Source organism: Suncus etruscus, chromosome 13 (assembly GCF_024139225.1).
Source record: "Suncus etruscus isolate mSunEtr1 chromosome 13, mSunEtr1.pri.cur, whole genome shotgun sequence".
Taxonomy (NCBI): Eukaryota; Metazoa; Chordata; class Mammalia; order Eulipotyphla; family Soricidae; genus Suncus; species Suncus etruscus.
The window spans coordinates 16746611-16770337 of NC_064860.1; the positions used below are offsets into that span (position 1 = coordinate 16746611).

General features: G+C 45.1%; 2 protein-coding genes across 2 annotated transcripts in view; one reads left to right on the forward strand and one right to left on the reverse strand.

Moving 5' to 3' along the window:
• The window catches only part of MED12L (mediator complex subunit 12L), a 294127-nt gene that overhangs the window by 151118 nt on the left and 119282 nt on the right, over positions 1 to 23727 (reverse strand).
• P2RY14 (purinergic receptor P2Y14) lies at positions 21714 to 22733 on the forward strand. The gene has a single exon (XM_049785958.1). The coding sequence runs from the start codon at positions 21714 to 21716 to the stop codon at positions 22731 to 22733; it is 1020 nt and encodes a 339-aa protein (XP_049641915.1).

The window sequence follows — 23727 nt, forward strand, 5'->3', positions numbered from 1 at the left end:
GCAACACAGTAAATAACAAATGAGATCACATAAGGTTTGGGAGTGTCTCCTTAACATGAGCCTGTCAACCTGGAACTTCCAAATCTTTCTATTCCATCACCTGTGACCTCAAGTCATGGAGGAACTTTGATGTGGAGACCAGTGCCTGGGGAAACAACTCCACATGGTGGGCCTACAGATGTCAGAGCAGTGGCCCCCACACATATATCCTCAGCTGGATAAAAAACAAAACAAACAAACTAAAACACTGAAAGCAAGTCAGAGAGTAAAGAAGGAAAAGAAAGGAGGTGAATGCCCATTTGTACTCAATGCTGAGGAACTCTGGAGAAGGGAGGAGAAATGTGGAATATAAGGTTATTTGTGATTTTTCCACTATCCCAAATGGTCCAGACATGAACCCCTTGAACTAAGAGGGTCACAAACCCATATGGGATCACATAATTGAATGTGTGTGAATGTTGGCGTGGGGGAAGGTGATGGTTTCTGAAACATCTAACAAATATTTAAAAAACAAAGTCATTTAAAAATAAATTATCACCAAAGCAAAGAGCAAGAATGATGGGGTAGACCTATATTGATACACTTAAATCTCCAGGGCTGTGAAAAAAAATTAAGCAGAAAAGAGGTTGCAAGTGGAAAAAGCCTAAATACACCCCAGCCCTGATGACATAGTGTGAACATGAAGAAAAGTTAAGCTGCAACCTAGATGGATGAAAACCAGGCGGAGGTGAAAAGTGGCAGAGACTGGTCAGTTCTCCCTCATGGAAACAGACTACACGTAGCACACTCAGACATCAGTGCTCTGCCAGAGGTTCCCAAATTCCTGAGAATCACTTAACTTCCCTAAACTCCACCTTCTTTAAGCAAAACAGAAAGCCTCCTCTCAACTCTTTGAGCCATTCCCTAGCCCATTTCAGCACCCTATGAAGCTCAAGTACAAATCAATCAACCAAACATGCGACTACCCACAGAGGGCTAGGACATACAGCCAGTATGCAGCTCAGTCTCCAGGACCACAGGGCAGCAGGAGTCTGAAAAATAAACATTCAGGGATGGGAGTCCATAAATATTAAGACTAATTACAGCCCAGCCAGATGGCATGGTAAGGAGGCTTTGACTCAAGATGTTCAGTAGGCATTGCAGAGAAGAAGATGCAGGAGGAAGGACCGAAATGTCACTCAGGCCAGATCCCTTAAAAACCATCTCAAGTGGATTTAGAGAAAACGGAACAGGTCAAAAAAAGCCCACAATTGCCACCATCACTTCCTGCTTCAAACCATACCACATCCCTCCTACAAGAAACAGCTATATCATGGGCTGCTTACAGGTTTGGCTTTTCAGAGAAGGATAAAAAAGGGGGTGGGCATCCTGACCTGCAGTAAACAGTGAGATCCACATTGAGATCTGGGCTAGCAGATGGCTAGATACTACTCAGAAAGGTCAAATTCATTTAAGTGTGTATTGGGGGGAGGGCATCTTTTTTCTACAAAGAATGGATGAACTAACAAGATTATTATGAGTCCTTGTTTTCCTAATAGGCCCATCCCTGTCTTTTCTGATATTTCCTATTTCCTAAACTGGAAGAGCTAAGGAATGCCCTCAGCATCATGGGTAAAGCCTCCAGTGTGAAGTCCTGGCAAGAGGGAGACTCAGAGCACACCTTGTGGGCTTCAGGAGAGAGACTTCTACCCATGACCACTGAAGAAAGAGGAGGGAGTTCCCGTGGGGGTGGCAGAGAAGTGAGGGGTGTTGTACCACCACATGTATCGCCTCCTCTAAAGGGGGTGAGCTTGGAGCTTCAGCTTGAAGCTCTGCACCCACCCCACTTTCTCCTGGGTCTCACCCTGATGTCTCTCCCAGGTACCCAGCCAAAGTCCTAGTGGTGAGCACAGAAGCAGGAGTAGGTCCTGAGCACCACCATTCATGGTCCAAATAAACTCCCACCCCAGAAAACGAACAAAAAAAAAGTACAGAATTTCATGTTTAGCATTTATAAATATATTTCACAAAACACAATTCCACGAAATGTCTGAGGCAGCTGCAGCCTAGATCCATGCTACAAAGTTCCCCTAATGCTGAGTATTGCGTGGGCACGGTGATGAGGTGACAGGTATGACTTCATTTCGACTCTCCAACCACAGTAGCAGCAGAAAAGGGAACCTGACAAGGTTACTCAACTCCCCAGTGTCCCATGACTGATAAGAGGCAGGTCTCCCCATGTCCCAATTAAACTCAGAACAAACATTCATAGGACCCAGGGTCAAGCACAGTGGATTCACCACTTCTGTTGAGAGATCTGGACCATACTGATGGAATGACACAGATGGGGGAGGGCACCGTGGCAGTTCTGAGAAAACTGCTGAAACAGCATGGAAAGATCTGGAAAGTATAGTGAAAGAGGTTGCAATGGGTTATGTATACCTGCAAAGGCAGGGGATGTGGGCTTAGCCACCCCAAGGATCTTTGCAATATTTATCCTCCATATACTACCCCTCTACTATAGCAGAGGATGTGTGTGTGTGTGTGTGTGTGTGTGTGTGTGTGTGTGTGTGTGTGTGTGTCCCAATCACCACTCCTATAATGAACTACGACAACTTTAGTGTTAGTTAGGTCACACTGGAAGTCACAAGATAGTTTGAGTCCCCTAAACTATGTTTTTAATTTTTTTTTTAATTTGGAGGGGGAGGGTTGGAGCCACACCTGGTGATGCTCAGGGGTTACCCCTGGCTATGCACTCAGAAATCGCTCCTGGCTCAGGGGACCATATGGGATACTGGGGATCAAGGTCCATCCTGGGTTGGCTGCGTGCAAGACAAGTGCCCTACCACTGCGCTATGCTCCAGCCCCGTACAGTACATTTCTTTAGAGGCAAAGAGTGGTACATGCTCTTGGAACTCACTCCTGGTGATGTTTAAGGGACCATATATGGTGCCTGCACCTGATTTCTGATGCCAAATAGTATTTTGCCCACAAATAAAACTCAGCTCTTGTTGCAAGTCAGCCCCTGAAGAGGTTGACTGATGGAGGGATGGAGGATGAGGCCTTTCTCTTCCAGCTCAGAGCACGCATCTGCCACCCTGTCTAGCCGACGGTTCTGAGGTGAAACGGCGGGTAAACAGCTCGCAGACAGTCAGGCTCATGGAAATATTCGCTTTATTCGGTGGACAAGACTGAAGTCCAAAGACTCAGCTTCAGTTCCAGCCAAAAAAGCCTCGGCCTTCCACAGACCCTTGTTTTTATCCCCCAGAGTCAGGTACCACCCAATGGTGGGATCAGATACCAACCAATGGTGGAAGCAGAATCAGGTACTACCCTAGGGTGGGGGCAGAATGCCAGGTCACACCCTAGGGTAGGGCACAATCACCAATCAGTTTAGGGTGAGTAACATAGTAATCCCCCAAAATATTTACATACACAACAAGCTCTTTCTCCTGCATACTCTCAGCTAACTGGCTCTTTCCTCAAACTCCTTGTTCTTATATGACACTGGTCTCATAGCTCCACAACAACACAAGTCAATTTATGTTCAGAAGCTTTTATCTTCTAAACGACATTTTTTTTTTAATGGATGAAAGCAAAGGCCTTGCTCATAAGTATAACACTTACAGGTTTAAGAGAAAACTAGAAAAGAGAACAGCAAGTCAGAGGCTGGGAACCTGATTTAGGCTTTTAGGAGTAGATCAACTGCAGCTAGAAAGACAAGGATTTTGAGTTGACCACTGTTCCAGAAGTGGGTTTATACTGTGAATGTATTTTCTTCTGAAAAAGCATCAGCAGAGCTACAAAGCAAAGGCTGCGTGCAGCTGAGGCAGGATCAGCCAGGCTGCATTCCTCAACGCTAAAGCTCCAGAAATCTTTCCAGCAGACACTGTATACAAACTCTGGCAGCTGTGGGCTCAAGTGCTCACAAGCCTTTCCATGCACTTAGGGCTTGGCTAAGAGAGATCTGGCTGGCATTTTAAGTTGAAGTGATAGTACGAACAAATATTCACACAGCATTTTTACAGAGCTCGACTGTAAATGGAAAGTGGGCAGGCTAGACAAAAGGGAGAAGAGAAGTCAGACTTCACTGGCCAAGAAGACTTGGTTTGCTCGTTTGTTCTGTAGTGTTGAAGCTCAAACTTAGGGCCTCACTCATGTACAAGACAAACATGCTACTGATGAGTCACATTTTCCAGATTTTCTTCCCTTTCTTGGTCAAACTGTTTTACAATACTGAATATGTTTCAGGAATACAAGTTAGCGCCTCTTCAAAATAATTATTATCATATCATTCTGGCTACCAAAATACTAACAACTGCCACCAACAGCTCACGTAAGCCACTGACCCAGTGATAGACTCAGTTCTAAAGTCTTACTTGATAAAACTGTGAGGATTTGCTTTGTTCTTTTTGTGTGTGGGTTGGAGGGGAGGTTATATGTTGTAATGCTTGGGGGTTGATCCCAATAGTGTTGGGGAATATGTCCTGCTGGGGATCAAACCGGAAGCTCTGGTTCACTCAGCCTGTACTCCATCTTCTAAGTCATTTTCCCTAGCTTCGCTTTCTTACTTTCCATCTCACACAAGCCTTCCCAGGGGGGCACAGCCTCTTCTGACCACTAGAGTCTGGGGGTCTGTGGCCACTTTCAATACAAGAAATTTTCTCAGTGATCAGTGGTATTTCTGTGACTCTGATATTATAAGAGGAACTGACTCATGTAGAAACAGCTGTTAGGGGAAGAGAATTGGTCAGGGATGGGTGAGGAAGCCAGATCTTGACTCTTCCCCCTAAAGAAAAAATGGCATGCTGTTTTACAGGATCATGCATGAAGGAGTAGAGAAGCTGGAACCTGGAATCTGAAAATAATGCTGAGGGCCAGGACACACTCAGGGGTGGGGTGCATGTGCCTGGCAGGTGAAAGGTATCAAATTCAAATGCAGGCTCAGCTGGGCACCACTAGTCTCAAGCACTGAACCATCTACCAACTGAATTATAACCAGTAGTGAGGTCAGACCCTCTGAATACTGCATAGAAGCCCAACCACAAATAAAAACAAAGAGTAAACATGTCACATTAAAAGAATAAGTAAAACATGCCTGGGTCTTTGGGAGATATATATATATATATATATATATATATATATATATATATATATATATATATATATATATATATATGTATGTATATACACACCCAGCTACATTTTGTTCTAAGTTTTTTTTTCAGACCTTTCCAACAATTTGGTGGTACCAAGGACATTCGAGTAATACTCAAGAGGTCCTGGCCATTTGGTCCTGGAGATCAGTGCCAGGCATGTATTCTAATTCTTCAAACCATTTCCCCAATCCGTTGATGGTAAATTTGATAGAACTGACTCCCCATAGCAATGGATACCTGACTTCTGGTTAAAATTTTAGTTGGGATTACCAAGAAAAAAAGAAAAAAAAACTATAACTAAAGGTCTGTTTATATTTCTTTGTGGATTTTTTTGGACCACATCCAGGAGTGCTAAGTGGTTACTCCTGGTTCTGCACTCCTGGCAGTGCTCAGGAGATCATAGGAGATGCCAGGGGTTGAACTCAGGTCAGCAGCATGCCAGGTAAATGCCCTCTCCACTGTACTATTGCTGTAGCTCCTGTTTACATTTGTTGGACTAAGATAAAGAAGGAAAAAGTAGACAGGCACAAGTCTTCTCATGGAACTTGGTCCTTCTAGATTATCATGGTGTTTCACCCAGATAAACTGCACCAAGCCTGAGAAACCTAGAAGCCTCACCTACCACTGGTTCTGGGTTTTTAGCAGACCCTTGATTCAAGGATTTCTGATGTCAGAGCACGCTTAAAATGCAATTGGATGGCAGAGAGCCCTCCCAGCACAGCTGAGTATTTATAAAAAGCACTTTGTTTTATACATCATGTCTCACAAAAAGGCCTTCAAACACAAATATGACTGTGCTCCAGCCTTTATCAGTGCTTTATGGTCTCACTCCTGAAACCCCAAAGGTTGAAAGGAACCTGGGAGGAAAATGAAGACATCAATGCTTCCTCACATCTACAGTGTTTTTAACACCATGGCTGTACATGTGACAAGATGTAGCCCTGTATGCCCCGCTCGAAATGAGGCTGGGAGAAGGGCAGATAGCAGATGGGAGAGGATCCCCAAGAAAGGATGATGTGAGCGTGTGAAGACTAGAGGTAGATAGGTATCATGGATAGAATTTTCATACACAGAAAAGAGGACAGGTTTAGGAGTGCATAGGGAAAGCAGGAAGGAAGACCAGACACATCACCATTTTAGGGACACCCCAAAAATTTGTGACTACAAGGCTATCTTGTATCTTGTGTTTAGGATTGGAATGAAGTTCTAAACATTCTGTTTATTAGAGGGGTTGCCAAACCCAGCAGTGCTCAGAAATTATTCCTGGCTCTGCACTCAGGAATTAATCCTGGTAGGGTTTAGGAGACCATAAAGGATGCCAGGCATTAAACCTGGGTTGGCTGTATGAAGGCAATCACTCTATCTGTTGTACTATCACCCAGGCCCAAAACATTCATTTTAAAGGTAACCCTCTAAATTCAAAACTCAGAATTACAAGGAAGAGGTGGGATATGGATAAAATGCAAATTGGAAAGTGAGTCCAGAAAAAGCTCAGGAATCAGGAGCCCAAGTCTTGCAAGTATATGGCCCAAATTTTGTCCTCAGCACCATGTGACATCCCTATTTCCCCAGCCACCACAACAGTAGTCCTGAAGGACCCCATTGGTTGGGAATCCTGCTTCCCAAACTGAGAAATAAGAGTGTGACCAGAATTTAAGAAGTCAAGAGTACTAGCAAAGAGGAGGGTGAGTTCCATCAGTGATGCTGATTGGCAAAGGTCACTGTTGCTTTGACAGCAAGTTCAAGGTGAGCACAGTCAGAGCAGAGAAAGTCAAATCACTGGCACTTCAAAGGTAGGAGAAAGATGGAGAACAGGATATGGGCAGCTCTGCAGGCAGGAAAATACAGGCCTGCTGGGGACCAGAGATAAGAAATACTGTGCTACCAAAAACATTCCATATTCTGGGGCTGCCCGAGTGAGACTGTGGACAAGCACATAATAAGATGCAGCAGGGGGCCAAAGAGCAAATTAAAGAGGCACAAAGCTGAGAAAGAGCTGTGTGTGAGGCTGATGAAAACAACACTGAGAGGCTGATTCATTGAGAGCATGTCAGGGAAGGTGATGAATGTCACCTGAGGCCATTGGGGTTTTATGTGGAAAGGGCCGAGACCCAAGATATTCCCAGCAGTGGGCTCATCCCAGGAAGTCATGCAATTTGGGATTAGCAAGAAAAAAACCTGAACCCAAGGCCCATAGGGTGGAAGGAACCCAACTCCAGCAGAAGGGAGATTGAGGAATCCCTTCAGGCTGCAATCTATGAGTACAGTGAAACCAGACATGTACTCATGTCCAAATCCAGAGTTAGCCCTGGGTCCTGCCCTCCTCACTTCCATCCAGCTTTGATTTTTACTCTCCTCTTGGATCATCCTCCGCCTGGTGCTATGAGAAGGAAATACTGACACAAGTCTCTCTCCCCAACCCACAGTTCCAAGGCCCTTTCTTGCAGCTGTGTGAACTACAATGCAACAGGCTTCCCAGTAAATACAAAAGTTGTTGGTTCTTCCAGGGAAGCAGTGCCAGTGGCCCTTGGGAATGAGCCTGCCTGGCGGACAACAGAGCTCCCCCAGGACACATTCTGGACTCAGCTCCCAGCCACAGAGGGTACGGGTCAAGGCCATCTATAGCGGCAAGACCTAACTCACACCCATTGGCAGGCAGTCCAGCCAGGTTTCACCACGCACCAGACATCTGTACCGGCTTCGACATTCAAGCCGCTGGCGAGATGTCAGCATTTTAAGAGAGTACTTGAAATGTTTTTGCCCAAGAGCTAATGCAGCATTTCCCGCTGGTCAGCAGGGAGCAGCCCAGACAGAGAGCAAAGGAGACTCTCCTTAACAGCAGATGTTACACTCTGGGCTGAACCCATCCTGCTCACTGGGACGCCTAAGAGACCGGGAGTTCTGGTAAGTACGCAAAGTTCATCCAACATGCAAGTGCACTTACAGGAATATTTGCGGTTCCAGCTTTATGCACTCTTGATGTCCTAAAGCCCCATCTCTTCTTTTTCTTTGTTTAATGGATAGATAGATGGATGGATAAAGGGACGGGTTTACAAGTTCAAACCCTTAGCAAAGCATAATTATCGTTTCCCTGTACATGTTCTTTCTCAGTTGGATAAAGTTTTCCTGCTGGAGCATGCATGATTAGGCTTAGGAAATTCGTACTGCGAAAAAAATAAACAAGCAAAAGAAAGCGAAGTCTTATTGCCTGAAAATGATAAGAACCAGTGTTGTGTGTATGTGGGAGGGAAGCTACGATTAGTTTTGGATATGGTAAAGAACCCCAACACAGCTGAGTCGTGACGCAATCCTTGTGCAAACTCAGAGCGATGAAGAACTAAAATGCGGAGAGAGAGAGAGAGAGAGCAAAAGGGAAAACAGGTTTGAGGGGACCCAAGGCCAACAACACCCCCTGAAGAGCAGAAACCAAGGTCAAATACTTCCTTCAAAGCAGCTCTGAATGCTTGGATTCCTGTTGTGGACTTAACCACGGGTGAGTCAGAACGTTTCACAACAGAATTTAAGTAAGTCTCAGCCTCAGTGATGTTGACTATTATTTTAGTGTTGTTGTCTTAACTTTCATCTTCATAACCTTGATTCTTTTTTTTGGGGGGGGGTCACACCCGGCGGTGCTCAGGGTTTACTCCTGGCTGTCTGTTCAGAAATAGCTCCTGGCAGGCACGGGGGACCATATGGGACACCGGGATTCGAACCAACCGCCTTTGGCCCTGGATCGGCTGCTTGCAAGGCAAACGCCGCTGTATAGCCTTGATTCTTAACTTCTCATTTCTGCCAGGGAGAGTTCGGTCTTTGGAGCACTTCTCATTTGTGCATGGCAAAAACAGACAGACAGCTCTGGTATTTGTTGTTTAAAAAAAAAAAAAAAACCAGAAAATTCCATAAAATCTAGATCAACAGAACTTTTGACTTTGTTTTTGGTTTGGGGACCATACCTGGAAGTTATTAGGACTACTCCTGTCTCTGTACACAGGGATCAATCCTGGTGGATTCACAGGACCATATGGGGTACCAAGGATAAAATCTAGTCAGCTACATGCAAGGCAAGAGCCCTACCTTGCAATACAGTGTACAATCTCTCCAACCCCAAACTAATATACTTTAAAATTAAAGCATTTAACTCAGGTTTAGACTGTAATCCAAGTGAAAAAGGGGTTTTTTGTTTTGTTTTGTTTTGTTTTTTTAAGAACCTCATTTTCTAGAGAAATTCTAAGCAGCAGCAAGGAAAGATAGGTAGAGACTTGAGGGTAATAGATAGACCAACCACTTCTGTGGCCTCTTCCCAGCTTTCTTTTTCTGTTATTTTTTGTGTTTTTGTTTTTGGACCCCACCCAATGGTACTCGGAGGTTACTTCTGTCTCTACACTAAGAAATTACTCCTGGCAAGCTCAGGAGACCACCATTTCCCATCTTTTTTTTTTTTTTTTTTTTTTTTTTTTTTGGTTTTTGGGCCACACCCGGTAACGCTCAGGGGTTACTCCTGGCTATGCGCTCAGAAGTCGCTCCTGGCTTGGGGGACCATATGGGACGCCGGGGGATCGAACCGCGGTCCGTCTCCTAGGCTAGCGCAGATAAGGCAGGCACCTTACCTCCAGCGCCACCGCCCGGCCCCATTTCCCATCTTTTAATCACAAACATAGGAGTAGGAATAGGAGTAGCAGTAATAGTAGTAGTTGTAGAGCAGCATTAGTAGTAGTAGTAGTAGTAGTAGTAGTAGTAGTAGTAGTAGTAGTAATTGTTGTTTAAGCCAAGACTCTCCCAACAATGGACTATCTAAATTGAGAGACTTTGTGCTCTTTGCTTTTGTTTTTACTGGCCACTCCTGGAGGTGCTTGGAATCCATGTGTTACCAAAGACTGAACAGTGGATTGAACACAAAACCTCTGAGCAATGTTGCAGTCCTGGAACTGTGAATTCTTTACGGAAAGCATGAGAGAAACAGAGAGACTCGTGAATGTGCTTCCTCTCTCAAGACCACCACCCCACCTCATGGGAGACCACATCCAATGTTCAAAGTGGACTTCACAAGCTACTAGGGGTGGGGCTGGCCTGGGTCTTGGATCCTGGCTGGGAACAGAAACCAGGAGGAAAGCTTGCTCTTGAAAACCTTTCCAGGACCCATACCACCTTACTCCATGACCCATTGGCTTAAGAGCTATTGTACAGATTTTATTTTTTTTTAATCATCTACATGCAATTTTACTAAAAACTATGAAAATAGATTTGCATGAGCTGTTAATAGAAAAACTGCCATTTTTTTCTAGATTAAAAATAAGTCAAATATGAGCAATGTTTTGTGATTCAATTTATTTCTTTTGAGAAAATGAGAGAGGAAAAAAAAAGATATTATCATAAGACAAGCCCAGAAATGAAGGAGTGAGGCAAACATCTGTAATAATATTTGACAAAATTTTTACATAAACTCAAGAGCCTGGCCTTCCAAAAAACATTTCTAAATACTGAAGCCCCAGGGGACAGACCTCTGATTTTCAAGCCTCAGACTAGGAAAGAAAAACCAACCTCCTCACTGGCTCTGCCCAGCCAATGGGGGAAAGGAAGAGGCTAAAGAAGTTCTGTGACTTGAACAAGATAACTTGGTTAAGGCAATACAAGATGTGGCTCACCAGAGAAGCCCCAGCTGCAAATCCAGCTCCCTTAACCCACCTTCTCTAGTCTCTGCCTTGGGGAACATACATAATATAAAAGAAGGTGATGCTACAGGGCTCAGCACAGGCTTTGTAGGTGGAGACCTGGATTTGAGTGCTGCCCACATCCTCAGCACAGAACTGGGGTAGGCCCTGACTGGACAGGGCATGGCTCAGAAGCCAAACAAGGAAGTGATGTATACAGAAATCAGTGTTGAAGTGGCAGAGTATAAGGAGCTTGGACAGCTGGCTAACCAGCTGTTTACACAACAGGAATAATGGTGTTGTACAGAATAATGAATATTATTAGGACTCAGACTGTGGTCTAGAGTAATCTCTCACATGGCAGAGGCAACCACTGAATGCAAAGCTCAGCTCTGCCACCATCTAAGGGTGATTCCGTAGCCTTCTTTGCAGTCTTGTACACACTTCCACCAGATGGCCCAGTGCAGGCAGGGCTCTTAGAGCTCACAAGTGTATACAAACACATTCATGTTCATTCTCTCTCTCACTCTTTCTCCCTCTCTCTCTCTCATTTTTTCTGCTGAAGTTATTCTGTATATAAGTTCCTGCCACTGAGAACCCAACCTCTTAGTCTTTGGGCAATGCAATACACAGCTCAAGAGAAAGGGAGGGGGAGTCTAGCTTCACCCACCACGAAGACAGGACTCATTCAGTGATCCCATCCAGTGCTGTGTTTGTTCAGATTTCCACCACCGCCCTAATTTCTTCAACTCTGTCCTTCACTCTCCCAGTCACCAATGAGAAGTGTGAGTTATTGATTATACTGACTTTTTCTTACATTCTGATTTTGGAGTCTTTCCTCTCAGTCCCATCATACTTCTTCTTCGCGAATTTTTTGTTTATTTTTTTTGATTTTACAGAAGTCTAGCTCTGTGATTTTAGGGAATAATCTGTGTCCGATATTTGTGGATGAATTATTTTGTCTGTGTGGTTTAGGGATTATACCCCACAGTGCTTAGGGACTACATCTGGCTATGTGTTTATATGGAGTTGTGGTCAAGGACGTGTAGTGGCAGGGATGGAATCTGAGCCTCTCTCTGACCCCAGGGACAAGATTTGTTACACGTGTGCTGTGTGCTTCTTGAGACCTCCTACCAAAATAAAAAGTGTCAATTTGGTCCATTTCCTGTTTGCTCACTCAGTGGCTGCCAGACCATCACAATTACAGTTCTCCTTTAACTATTGCATATGACCTGGAGTAATGCTTTCAATCCAGAATAGTCTATTCTCCTCACAAACTTTTCCCTGAATGGTTACTCCAATTAGCCTGAAACAATCAGGACAAAGTCTACCAGACACTGCTTCTCCAGTAATCTGTTCCTTCCACATTCACTCTATGTTGGACTTCTCGTTTTTTTGTTATTGCTCTGAGCTTTCATTTCACCAGCATTTAGCCCTCTTTCCTCCGGAGTTCACTTGATTGTATCACTCACAAATTGGCAAAGGTGTTCTTTGGTCTTGGGAGGCATACACTTAAGTGAGGTGTTTGTACATAAGTTTGAAGGGGTGGCAGTCCTGGACCCAGTGCTTATAGACAATTGGTGTCTGGGAAGCACTGGACAGCACTGGGGGATCAGCCAGCCAGCTGAGTGATAGGGACCATACTTGGCATACCCATAAAGGAAAAGCTGGGATTGAAACCTCACATGCAAGGCAAATAATTGCTCACTGATGCTTTAACTCTATTTTAACCCACTGTGGACTCCTGGTTCCAAATTGCTTTTCACAATATTTGCATCTATATTTGTGTCCTTCTTGCATTAGAAACTGCCTTCTCTGGAAGTGGGCATTCATCGTCATCCTGCCCCCTCCCCACAATGTGATTGCTAGTCAATGTGGGTAACGAGCAAGGTGTGCCCCAACTCACTATGTCCTCTGTCCTTACTGCTTAAGCTTGTCTAGAAACCCATTTTTAGGGGTTTGCTTCCTTCTAGAAGGCAGTGACACCTAATCAGATAAGCTGGTTAAGATAGGAGCACTACTTCTCCAAACGTGGGGGCTTAGTATGCTTGTCACTGAAGAACAAAAATGACTTGAGCAAGTGTGTGAAGTGTAGGTGTGCAACATGCCACAAGACTTCTCATCCTGTGGACAGACTTTGCTTTTCATTTGACTGGATCTTGTACAGAGGGATACCTTGAAGTAAATTAAGCCTCTACACCAGGGGTCTCAAACTCAATTTACCTGGGGGCCGCAGGAGGCAAAGTCGGGGTGATCCTTGAGTGCAAAGTCAGTAGTAAGCCTTGAACATTGGGGGGTGTGACCCAAACAACTAAAACAAAACAAAAAAAAAAAAAGATTCCTCTATGGCAGGGCCACAAAATGTTGTACGGAGGGCCACAAACGGCTCGTGGGTCTCGAGTTTAAGATCCCTGCTCTACATAGAGGAAAAAGTTAAACATAAAAAGTAGAAAAGCACTATACAAATGGAGGAAAGAAGGATTACTCAGTCCAAAAAATTTGGGAAGATCAAATCATAGATCAAATTAGAGGGGCAGGAAAGATAGTACAGTGAATAGAATACTTGCTTTACATGTAACCAACCTGGGTTTGAGCCCTGGCACCCCATATGGGTTCCAATCTCCTGATTATTCCTGAGGAATAAGCCCTGAGAACAGCCAAAACAAACCCAGAATTAAAAAAATATAAAAGCAAGCAGGTTATGGTCCAGAAAAAAATGGGCTGTGAGCACCTGGATTTTTTACGAACAGATATTACGACTGAAACAAAAACAAAAGGGCCTTTAATGGGTCCTAGGAGGAGCTGTGGAGCATCCCTTATTAAATCCACTGGAAATGTGACAGACAATATCACAAATGGAAGAATCTGGAAAGAACATAGACATGGCTACCTATAGGCTCAGGGCTCCCCAGTAAATGTCTATGGTTTCTTCCTGTTTGAGTCCTGTTTGTTAGAAACTGTTTCCTGTCACACATTTTGTTTAATAACACACAATTTGGTGAATCTCTGTGTGTCTGTCACAATATTTTTTCACATCTAAGAACCACCCCTCCAATTCCTCAAAAGGCAGGAAGCAGAAAAGCCTCAGGCTTCAATTGGTAGGATCCAGGTCTCTACTGTCTTCATTCCCACCCCACCTATGTTCCTGAACCACTGGCCCTTCAGAAGCCAGATTCATGGAACCATTAGGCAGGCAGCTAGGCAGCTGGTTTCTGACAAGCGCTAATCCCCCACCCTCCAGAACATAGAGACCCCATGAAACAGTCCAGGAAATCAGAGAGCTGAGCACAGCAGGGGATGAAAACACCACCAGAGAGGCAATAAGGACATCTAAGATCTCTTCTCTTGCCTGGTGCTGGCAAGGCTATGGGAGAAAGGTTGGGATGGAAGTGGCAATCAAAGCAGCTGAGAAGTGAGTTTGATCCCCAGGCTGCACATAGAAGCGATCCAGAACAGTAACCCCTTTTTTAGGTGGGGTGTGCAAGAACACAGGGAAAGTGACTAGCTCTTGCCCCCTCTTCATGGTCACTTTCTAAGGTGGCCCAGGTACAATCACCCCTAAAGGCTCTAAGCCCCCAGTCCAGGGTTCTAGTGCTATGGTTGGCCAGCCTTTCAGGACAGAACAGTATCAAGGCCAAAGAAACAAAATATAGGACAGAAGGTGACTTTTTCAGGGGAACCCTGAGTCATACACTGCCAGGAAACTCAAGGAAGCTCCAGAACCTTTTATTTAAAAAGATGGAAACAGAGAACCACACAGGCCCTGAGGAACAGCCCCATGGCCCTGATGGTGTCAGGGTCCCCCACATAGTCAGACATGGTTGTGGTATGGCTCCCTCAGAACTGACCAGCACTCATTCTGCATCAAGTACTACTGATGATGTGCCTGCTTTGGGGAGAGGCTTTCTAGATGTGCTGGATGTGAGATCTATAAATGTCTAGAGACATCTGTGGTGTCAAAGGCACAAAGTACTACTGGTTCCTACTGGATAAAGACCAGGGATACAGCAATGCTTGCATTGTGCACAGCACAGAAACCCCACCCAGTCAGGTGCCCCACCCTACAAAGTGACTAACCCCCACCCAGTTGGGTTGCCAATGTTAGAGACCAGCACAATAGCAGAAATGAACATAGATGCACCTCCGAGCCACCCTCCAAATCAGACGCTGGCTATTCAGCCACTCCCTGACATTACTAATGGGGAGAAAGGCAGCCTGGGTCACCTAGGGGAGTGAGCCAGCCTTGCATTCCCAAATGGTTCCAATGGGGCAATGGCAGCATCTTAAAGGGAAGAGCAGAATAGAGTAGGACCATCCCATTTCCACTTTTACCCATGGTCAGGCCCAGCCTCACTTGTCTCAAGGCTCTCTCCTGGGCTAACACTCACAGAGCCAAGTGGGTTGAACTATAGCATCTGTGAATAAGACAGATAGAGGGAGGGAGGGAGGGAGGGAGGGAGGGAGGGAGGGAGGGAGGGAGGGAGGGAGGGAGGGAGGGAGGGAGGGAGAAGGGGGAAGGAGGGAGGAAAGGAGGCTCAACAGCTTTGCTGTAAGAGAATGAGCCACTGAGTTTGGCACTAAAGTACAGAAACTTGAAGACTGGCTGGTGAGCATTTAGTTACCCTGTCTGCTTCCTAGGAATTGGCTAATTCTTAGCTACCTGAACAGGTTCCACACTGTGAGACCTGACATGCTCATCACTGAGAACTCTCCTGCTATTCAGAGCCTGGACCACTCATGTACAACAATGCCTGTGTCACAAATCCTGAAGCATGCCACCACATGTCATCATCTCCGCATGTCCTAGTGCACACCATCCACAAGCAGAACATTTCTGCTCAGTCCCTTCCATCTCTGTTCACATGATCCAGCAGGAATGCCCTGATACTGTATTCCAATTCTGTTAAGTGCTCACCCCAGCCTCTTCTTTGTCTCTTCCTTTCAGGGTAACTTAGTCACTTCCTGGAGGTCCACTCTGTTCTCCACCCCTAGCACACCATGTGTTTGACATTTCTCCAGGGTCTGGCAAGCACATTATAAAGGTTTCAGTGAGCCAAAGAGACAAGATCGTAGCAAGAGACAGAGCAAAGGCATAGGGGGACCAGGGGTTGTGTGTCCCTGCAGAAGGCCTGGAAACAGGCCCAAAGCTCTGAAACACCATCCAATTGGGAGATGTGGCCAGTGTCAACTGCCTGGCTGTCAATGCAGCGAGAAGATGATTCCATTCTTTTCCTCAAAGGGGTCCAGTTCCCACTGGCTGTGCTTAGAGAAAGCAGAGGCCAGACTTGGGCCTCAGGGGGCCGTGAGCAGGACAAGAACCCCCCTGTGAGAATCTGGTGGGGGCTCAAGAAGCAAGAGTCCTGAGAAACCAGGAGAGGTCAGCTCCATGGGAAGAACAGGAACTTTCAAGAAGTGAGCCAACAACACTCTCAGAACGACCTCCCCAAGATGTAGTGCATCCCACTTGGGAAAGTCACAGCCAAGGGAGAAGACAAACTGGGCCCTACAACAGGAAGGCCCAAAACATCCAACTTCCACTATGGAATAATAAAGACAACTCAAAGAGCTGAGATACATGGCTTGTATGCAGAAGCCCCAGGTTCCATTCTGGCATGGTCTCCAAGTACTGGTAGGGAGCATCAAGTACTGAGTTGGAGTAGCCTTCCACCACCACTGAGGCATAGTCCCCAGATCAATCAAAAAATACATAAGCACATCTAAAAGTCTAGCAAAAGAATTGGGTTTTATTAATGCTTTTAAATATGAGAGACTATCTCATTAGTTATATATATATATATATATATATATATATATATATATATATATATATATATATATATATATATATATATATTTCTCTTATTCTGTGCTGGGATGGAACCCAGGGCACCCCACAAGGTTCGTGGTACATGTGCTTCATCACTGACCCATATCCACTGGATGATGAAATATATTTTTCTGTATAAGAAAAATTTCATCAAGACTATTACAAACCATAATACTAAAACAAATAAACATTCTTAATCTGAATCACTCTCCTACTTAAACCAATTGATATTCAGGCACACCTGGGTGAAGAATTCAGGAGAGAAAGGATCCCAAGTCCCCTACAAGCACCCACTCTGTCGCACCCATTTTCCCCAGCCCCTCTGTCCCATCTGCAGAGACCCAATCCTGCCTCACTAACATTGATACTATTTCTCAGTAGATTGTTTCATAAAAAGCTTTTTATATTTCCAGAGGAAAGATGTTAGCATCTGGGCCCAGAGATTATACAGGAGTTAAGGTGCTAAACATGCAACCTTCAAACTCCTGAACCACCAATGGTTTCCAGAACAGCACCAGGGAGGGATCAGTCCTGAGCACAGAGCCAGGAGTAAACCCTGAACACAAAATGAAAAGTGTGGACCAAACCCAAAAAAATACTTTGAAGGACTAGGGGTAGAGGGAAAAAGTGCAAAAACAAAACTTGCATGTCTCCCCACTAACAACTAAATAAAATTTTAGAGATTTTTTAGGGGTTTGTTTGTTTGTTTTTGTTTGTTTGTTTGTTTGTTTTGTGTGTCACACTCGGCAGCACTCAGGAGTTACTCCTAGCTATCTGCTCAGAAATAGCTCCTGGCAGGCACGGGGGACTACATGGGACACTGGGATTCGAACCAACCACCTTAGGTCCTGGATCAGCTGCTTGCAAGGCAAACACCGCTGTGCTGTCTCTCCGGGCCTTTAGAGATTTTTGTTATCCAGGTTATCTATAATATAACTTCCTCTGATATGGAGTCCCCAAAAAAGATTTTGTCTTCCTACCAAAGAGTTATTAAATAAGTCCCGTGTACAGGATTTGAAAAATATCAAAGTTCAGGGCTTATTCTGGGCAGTACTCAATGGGTTACTGCTGGTTCAGATCTTATGTGGTGCCAGGCATTGAACCTTCCTCACTATACTATCTCTCTGGTCCCTGCTCTGAGTAGTCAGTACCGCCAAAGGCAGAGTCCTCATTTAAGAGAAATCAAGCACCTGAGCACTTGGAAAGAACTGTTCAGGACACCCTCAGTACAGACAGAACTCAGCTGCTTATCTGTTCAGTGCACCCTCTTCCCATCAAAAGGGAGGACTTCCACAAAGAGATGGGAGGGCTTCTGTGCAGAGATGTCTATTAAGACCTCCATGACACCCCTCCCAGCAGGAGTGACCCATGGATAGATAGCAAGATTTGCCTGTTTATTTATTTATTTATTTATTTATTTATTTATTTATTTATTTTTAGCTATACCCAGCTGTGCCCAGAGTTGACTCCTGGCTCTGCACTCAGGAATCACTTCTGGAAGGGCTTAGGGAGTCACATGGGTTGCAAGGGATGAACCTAGGTTGAGTAAGAAAAGTGCCCTACTCATCGCACTATCTCTCTGGTCCCCATCTGCAGAGATTTTTGCAACAGCTCAGGGATCTGGTGCTACAGACACCAGGAATGCTGCAGAACATTCTGCAATACCAGAGCTCTGTCCTCCCACCAAGTAATTATCTGGCCTAACCCCCGGTGTGAAAACAGTACCAACATAAAATATTGCCTGTGACATCCAAGTTACAGTGACCAATTGCCAACTTCAGAGACATAATAAATTCATTTTAAATCTCAGTAGTCACAGGAAGAGAAAACAGTTAACTAAGAGCACTCAGCATTGCAACTTGATGTGCAATACTTCAACCACTTTCTAAGTTCCCTGCAAGAGTCTTGACCAAATCAATGATCAACAAAATAGATGGAGGACTAGGACCGCATAGAGATAAATAATAAGAAACTCACATGGTAAACTAGTCCCAATAAAGGCTGATTCTTTTTGTCTTGGGCGGGTTTTATGTTTGTTTTGTTTTAGTGTTGTTTGTTTTGGGGAAATACATAGTGAGGCTCAAAGGTTACTCCTGGTGGTCTCAGAGGATCATATGAGATGCTACGAATCGAACCTAGGTTGGCATTATGCAAGGCAAGTATCCTACCTGCTGTACCATCACTGACTTGATAGCTTAATAGGCAGCCTCTCAAATGCACACTGCACCATACACTCTTCATCAATAAGTACATCCCGGCATTTACTTCACTTACTTTATCCATCCTCTTTCTCCCAGGGTAAAGAATCACTGGTGAAGAAATGACTTGGCCACTTCAAGATGAAAAGCAGAGCTTGAGCTAAACCATTGTTAAGGAGCTGTTCTATCACTTACAATCTACCTAAGGTAACAGAAGATCTCACTGGTACAGTTGAGAGCCCTGTTCATTTCCTCTCTTCTTCATAGCAAGCAGCATTAAGACATGAAATGAGGGGACGAAGAGATAGCATGGAGGTAAAGCGTTTGCCTTGCATACAGAAGGTCGGTGGTTCAAATCCCGGCATCCCCTATGGTCCCCAGAGCCTGCCAGGAGCGATTTCTGAGCATAGAGTGAGGAGTAACCCCTGAGTGCTGTCAGATATGACCCAAAAACGAAACAAAACCAAAACCAAAAAAGACACGAAATGAGAGTGGCAGAAGACCCGAACCGGAGCGAGGTATCCACATGGGGCTGCAGAGCAGGAGTGGAGGCCTTGGTGACTGGGCAGGTTTCTAAGAGGAGACCCTACGTCTGCCCTGAGTACCCCTTTGTATGTCCAGTTCCACTTTAGTACCTGCCCAATGAGAGCCCTGAGTTGTGCCAAGATAGGGCTTGGAACAAAAGGAAGTTCATCTCCTCACTCCTGTGAATGGGCTTCCCGGCCAACACACATTTGTCACAGGGACTCAGACAAATCACTTGACAAGGGGCCAGAGAGACAGCATGGAGGTAAGGCATTTACCTTTCATGCAGAAGGTCATTGGTTCAAATCCAGGCATCCCATATGGTCCCCCGAGCCTGCCAGGAGCGATTTCTGAGCATGGAGCCAGGAGTAACCCCTGAGTGTGACCCCCCCCCACAAAAAAATAAAATAACTTGACAAACCCCATCAGACCAAGGAGAAGAGCAAAGTGCAGAAGGCCCAGGCCAGAAAGGGGCTCAGCTCAGTCCAGCATATGCACCTCACATATGTGAAACTCCAGATTTTTGTTAATATGTATGTGGTTTGGACCATAGCTGGGGATGCTCCTGGATTACACTTGGTTCTGTGCTCAGGAGTCATGCTGACATTAGTTGGGGGACCATATATGATGTCAGGGATTTGAACTAGTGCTAGCAAGCTCTTTGCCCTCAATTTTATCTCTCTGTCTCAAGGATCTGAGTGTGATGGTTGGTATCCCTCCCTTACCATGTAAAACAGTAACTAGACCATGAGAAGTAGGTAAGCCCCTGCGTCCTTCTAAGGAGGCTGAGCTGGGAGTCTGTGTAGTAAAACACAGGCATGAGTGTGGGTGTTGCATGTTTGGGGCTGTTGTTGCTGTACTATGTGTGCAGATATTTTCTCCTCCACCACACACTTCCTTACCACAGATACAGAGAAGAATAACTGCCAGGAACCCATATGAGCTAGAAACACAAACACAATTTTTGGTACTATTTATTTTTTTTGTTGTGAGGTGACACTCAGCAATACTTAGAGGTTACTCCTGGCTCTACACTTAGGCATGACACCTGGCAATGTCCAGGGGATCATACGTGATGCTGGGTCAGCCGTGTGCAAGACAGACAGATTCCCCGCTATACTATCACTCCAGCCCTGGTATTATTTTGATTTGGAGGCCATACCTGGCAGCTCTCAAACCTAAAATAGTACAGGGAATTTAAATAACATAAAACACTCCTTCTGTGGGGCTGGAGAGATAACATGGAGGTAAGACATTTGCCTTTCAAGCAGAAGGTTGGTGGTTCGAATCCCGGCCTGCCAGGGGCAATTTCTTTTTTTTTTTTTTTTTTTTTTTGTCAATGCAATGTTTTATAGAGGGATAGTTTTTCTCAAAAGAAAACTTAGGTAGTGTACATATTTCTAAAGGGTAACAGTAATATTCAAATAACAGTTTTCCAGTGCAATTTCTAAACAGAGTCAGGAGTAACTGCTGAGCACTGCTGGGTGTGACCCAAAAACAAAACAACAAACAATCAAAAAAACACTCCTTCTGTTTTCACAGTTTCATTACCATTTGCAATTAGATTATATATACACAAATTGAGCCCTTAAGTTGGGAGGTTCTCTGACCTCAATGTCATCTCTGAAAAAAAGTTGGTACCGTATTTTCTGGCATATAAGATGACCAGGTGTATAAGACGACCCCCTAATTTTACAGTTAAAACATAGGTTTAGGCCTATATTCACTGTATCAGACAGAACGTTCCTATGCTGCAACTGTATGTACCACAGTGAGCCAATCACAACAAGCAAAGGTTCAAAGGTTCTTTCTTTGTTTTTTTTTTTTTTGTTTTTTTTTTTTTTTTGGTTCAAAGGTTCTACTGTCATAGACTTCCTCTCTGACTCTGGCCGATCTGAGCAAGCTTTTGACAGTGTAGATTCGGGTCCAGAACATTGTCTAATTTGCATGCATCAAGAGTCTGCTTGGATTGGCTGAGCTAGAGTCAGTCCGAGCAGCTTGTAGTGATTGGTGCAGGATCGATTTGGAAAATTCGTTTTGTGGCAATATTCAGACAATTTTCATTTAGCGGCATATTGAAATATTTTTCGGGATATACTCGGCGTATAAGACGACCACCGATTTTCTGTTGATTTTTCTTTTGTTTCAAAGGTCTTATACGCCGGAAAATACGGTACCTGTGTGACCTAGGAGTCTCAGACCATTCTCTTTCTGTTCCATCATCATTCTCTTTCCCCTCTTTCCAAAGGAAAAATGTGAAAGGCAGGGACAAGGGGGCACTCCTGGATGGTGACCCCAGCCTCTGCTTCTGCTCTGTCACAAGGCGAGTAACTGCTGAAACCTCTGCCTGCAGGCCTTGCCACTCGGAGCTCTTGAGATGCTCAACAACGCCACCTTCGTGCAGCCCTCCAACCACTCCTGCTCACGGAGCCTGCTCATCACTCAGCAGATCCTCCCTGCCCTATACCTGGTGGTCTTCACCGCTGGGCTGCTGCTCAACACTATGTCGGGCTGGGTTTTCCTGTATGTGCCTAGCTCCAAGAGCTTCATTGTCTATCTCAAGAACATTGTGGTGGCTGACTTCATCATGAACCTGACCTTCCCCTTCAGGATCCTCAGCGACGCGCGCCTGGGCCCCTGGCAGCTGGGCGTGTTCGTGTGCCGGGTCTCCGCTGTGCTCTTCTATGTCAACATGTATGTCAGCATCATGTTCTTTGGCCTCATCAGCTTCGACCGCTACTACAAGATCGTCAAGCCACTGTCCTCGTCATTCATACAGTCAGTCAGCTACAGCAAGTTGCTTTCGATGCTTGTGTGGCTGGGGACTCTGCTGCTGGCTGTGCCCAATAGCATCCTGACCAACCAGAACGCCTCTGATACCTGGCCCACCAGCTGCATGAATCTCAAAAGCCCTCTGGGCCAGGCGTGGCACAAAGCGACCACCTACATCTTTGTGGCCATCTTCTGGCTCGTCTTTTTCCTGCTGATCATGTTTTACACGGCCATCACCAGGAAGATCTTCAAGTCGCACCTCAAGTTGCGGAAGAATTCCATGTCCTTCAAAAAGAAGTCTAGCCGCAATATATTCAGCATCATGCTGGTCTTCGTGGTCTGTTTCGTGCCCTACCACGTCGCCCGGATCCCATACACGAAGAGTCAGACGGAGGAGGCCTATGGCTGCAGAGCCAAGGAGATCCTGCTGTACATCAAAGAGTTCAGCCTGCTCTTGTCAGCGGTCAACGTGTGCCTAGACCCCATCATTTATTTCTTCCTGTGCCAGCCCTTCAGAGACATCTTATGTAAGAAACTGCGCATCTCCGTGAACACGCCGCCTGGCTCAGAAACGTCTAAGACCAAGCGGGGACAGACGATCAACGAGAGCATAGACACCCTGTGATTTCCAAGCCGCCTCCTCACCTCCTCACATACAGAAACCCAAGTCCATACACCACCACCACCTGCATACCACACAGAGGGAAATGAATGAGGAAGGAACTCTCCAGAAGGAGAGTGGACACTGCATTCCTTCTAGGCTGATGAGCCCAGGTTGGACAACAAGAAAATAAAGAAAGGTGTAGATTTCCAGGTTGTTGCTGTTTTGGTTTTTGTTGCTTTGTTGAGTGTTCAGAAAATAAAATGCACGTCATTCCATTTTATTTCCTCATAATAGAAGGTTTAAGTTCATTAAGTTCATAGTATAATTCTGGTTGGTTAATGTAGAACTTGAAATAGCAAAAACCAGACTAAGCAATTCAGGCCATTCATAGTAGCATCTGTCTTCACTCCACCCAAGAATTAAAGTGGGTATGTTTTGTGAGGTTTTTTCTTTTTTCAGCTGGGTCATTTTTGTTTGTTTTTCAGTTTGGGGCCATATCCAGCTTACTCCTGGCTCTGCGCTCAGGAATTATTCGTGGCTGTGCTTACGGGGGTCCATATGGGATGCTGAAATTCTAACCCAGCTCAGCAACATGTGAAAAATCATCTTCCCCACTGTGCTATCTTTCCAGCCAGGTCATTAAAGAGCCATTTGAACACAGACCTACTACTCGAAGAACTCAAGACCTGGGTAAGGTGGGAAAGCCACATTTTGCCTCGTTTGAAGAAAACAAATGAGAAGGGCAAAAAAAATCATGAAGGAGCATCCCAGCTGCTCAATCTCCTGCCCTCAGGAGGCAGGCAAACATGCATTTTATCCTCCATACTGGAAATGAATGGTATCTGGAAACTTGGTCACCAGGTTGAGAGCACTCCATTTGACCAGGAGGAAAGTACCTGTCATGACCTTGGGCAGAGATTCACAGAGCCCAACACTGATCTGAGAAGGGGTCAAACAAGAAAAACCGCTTGCATTCCCAAGTTTCATCTTTATTAATACCCCTGTGGCCGAGTGC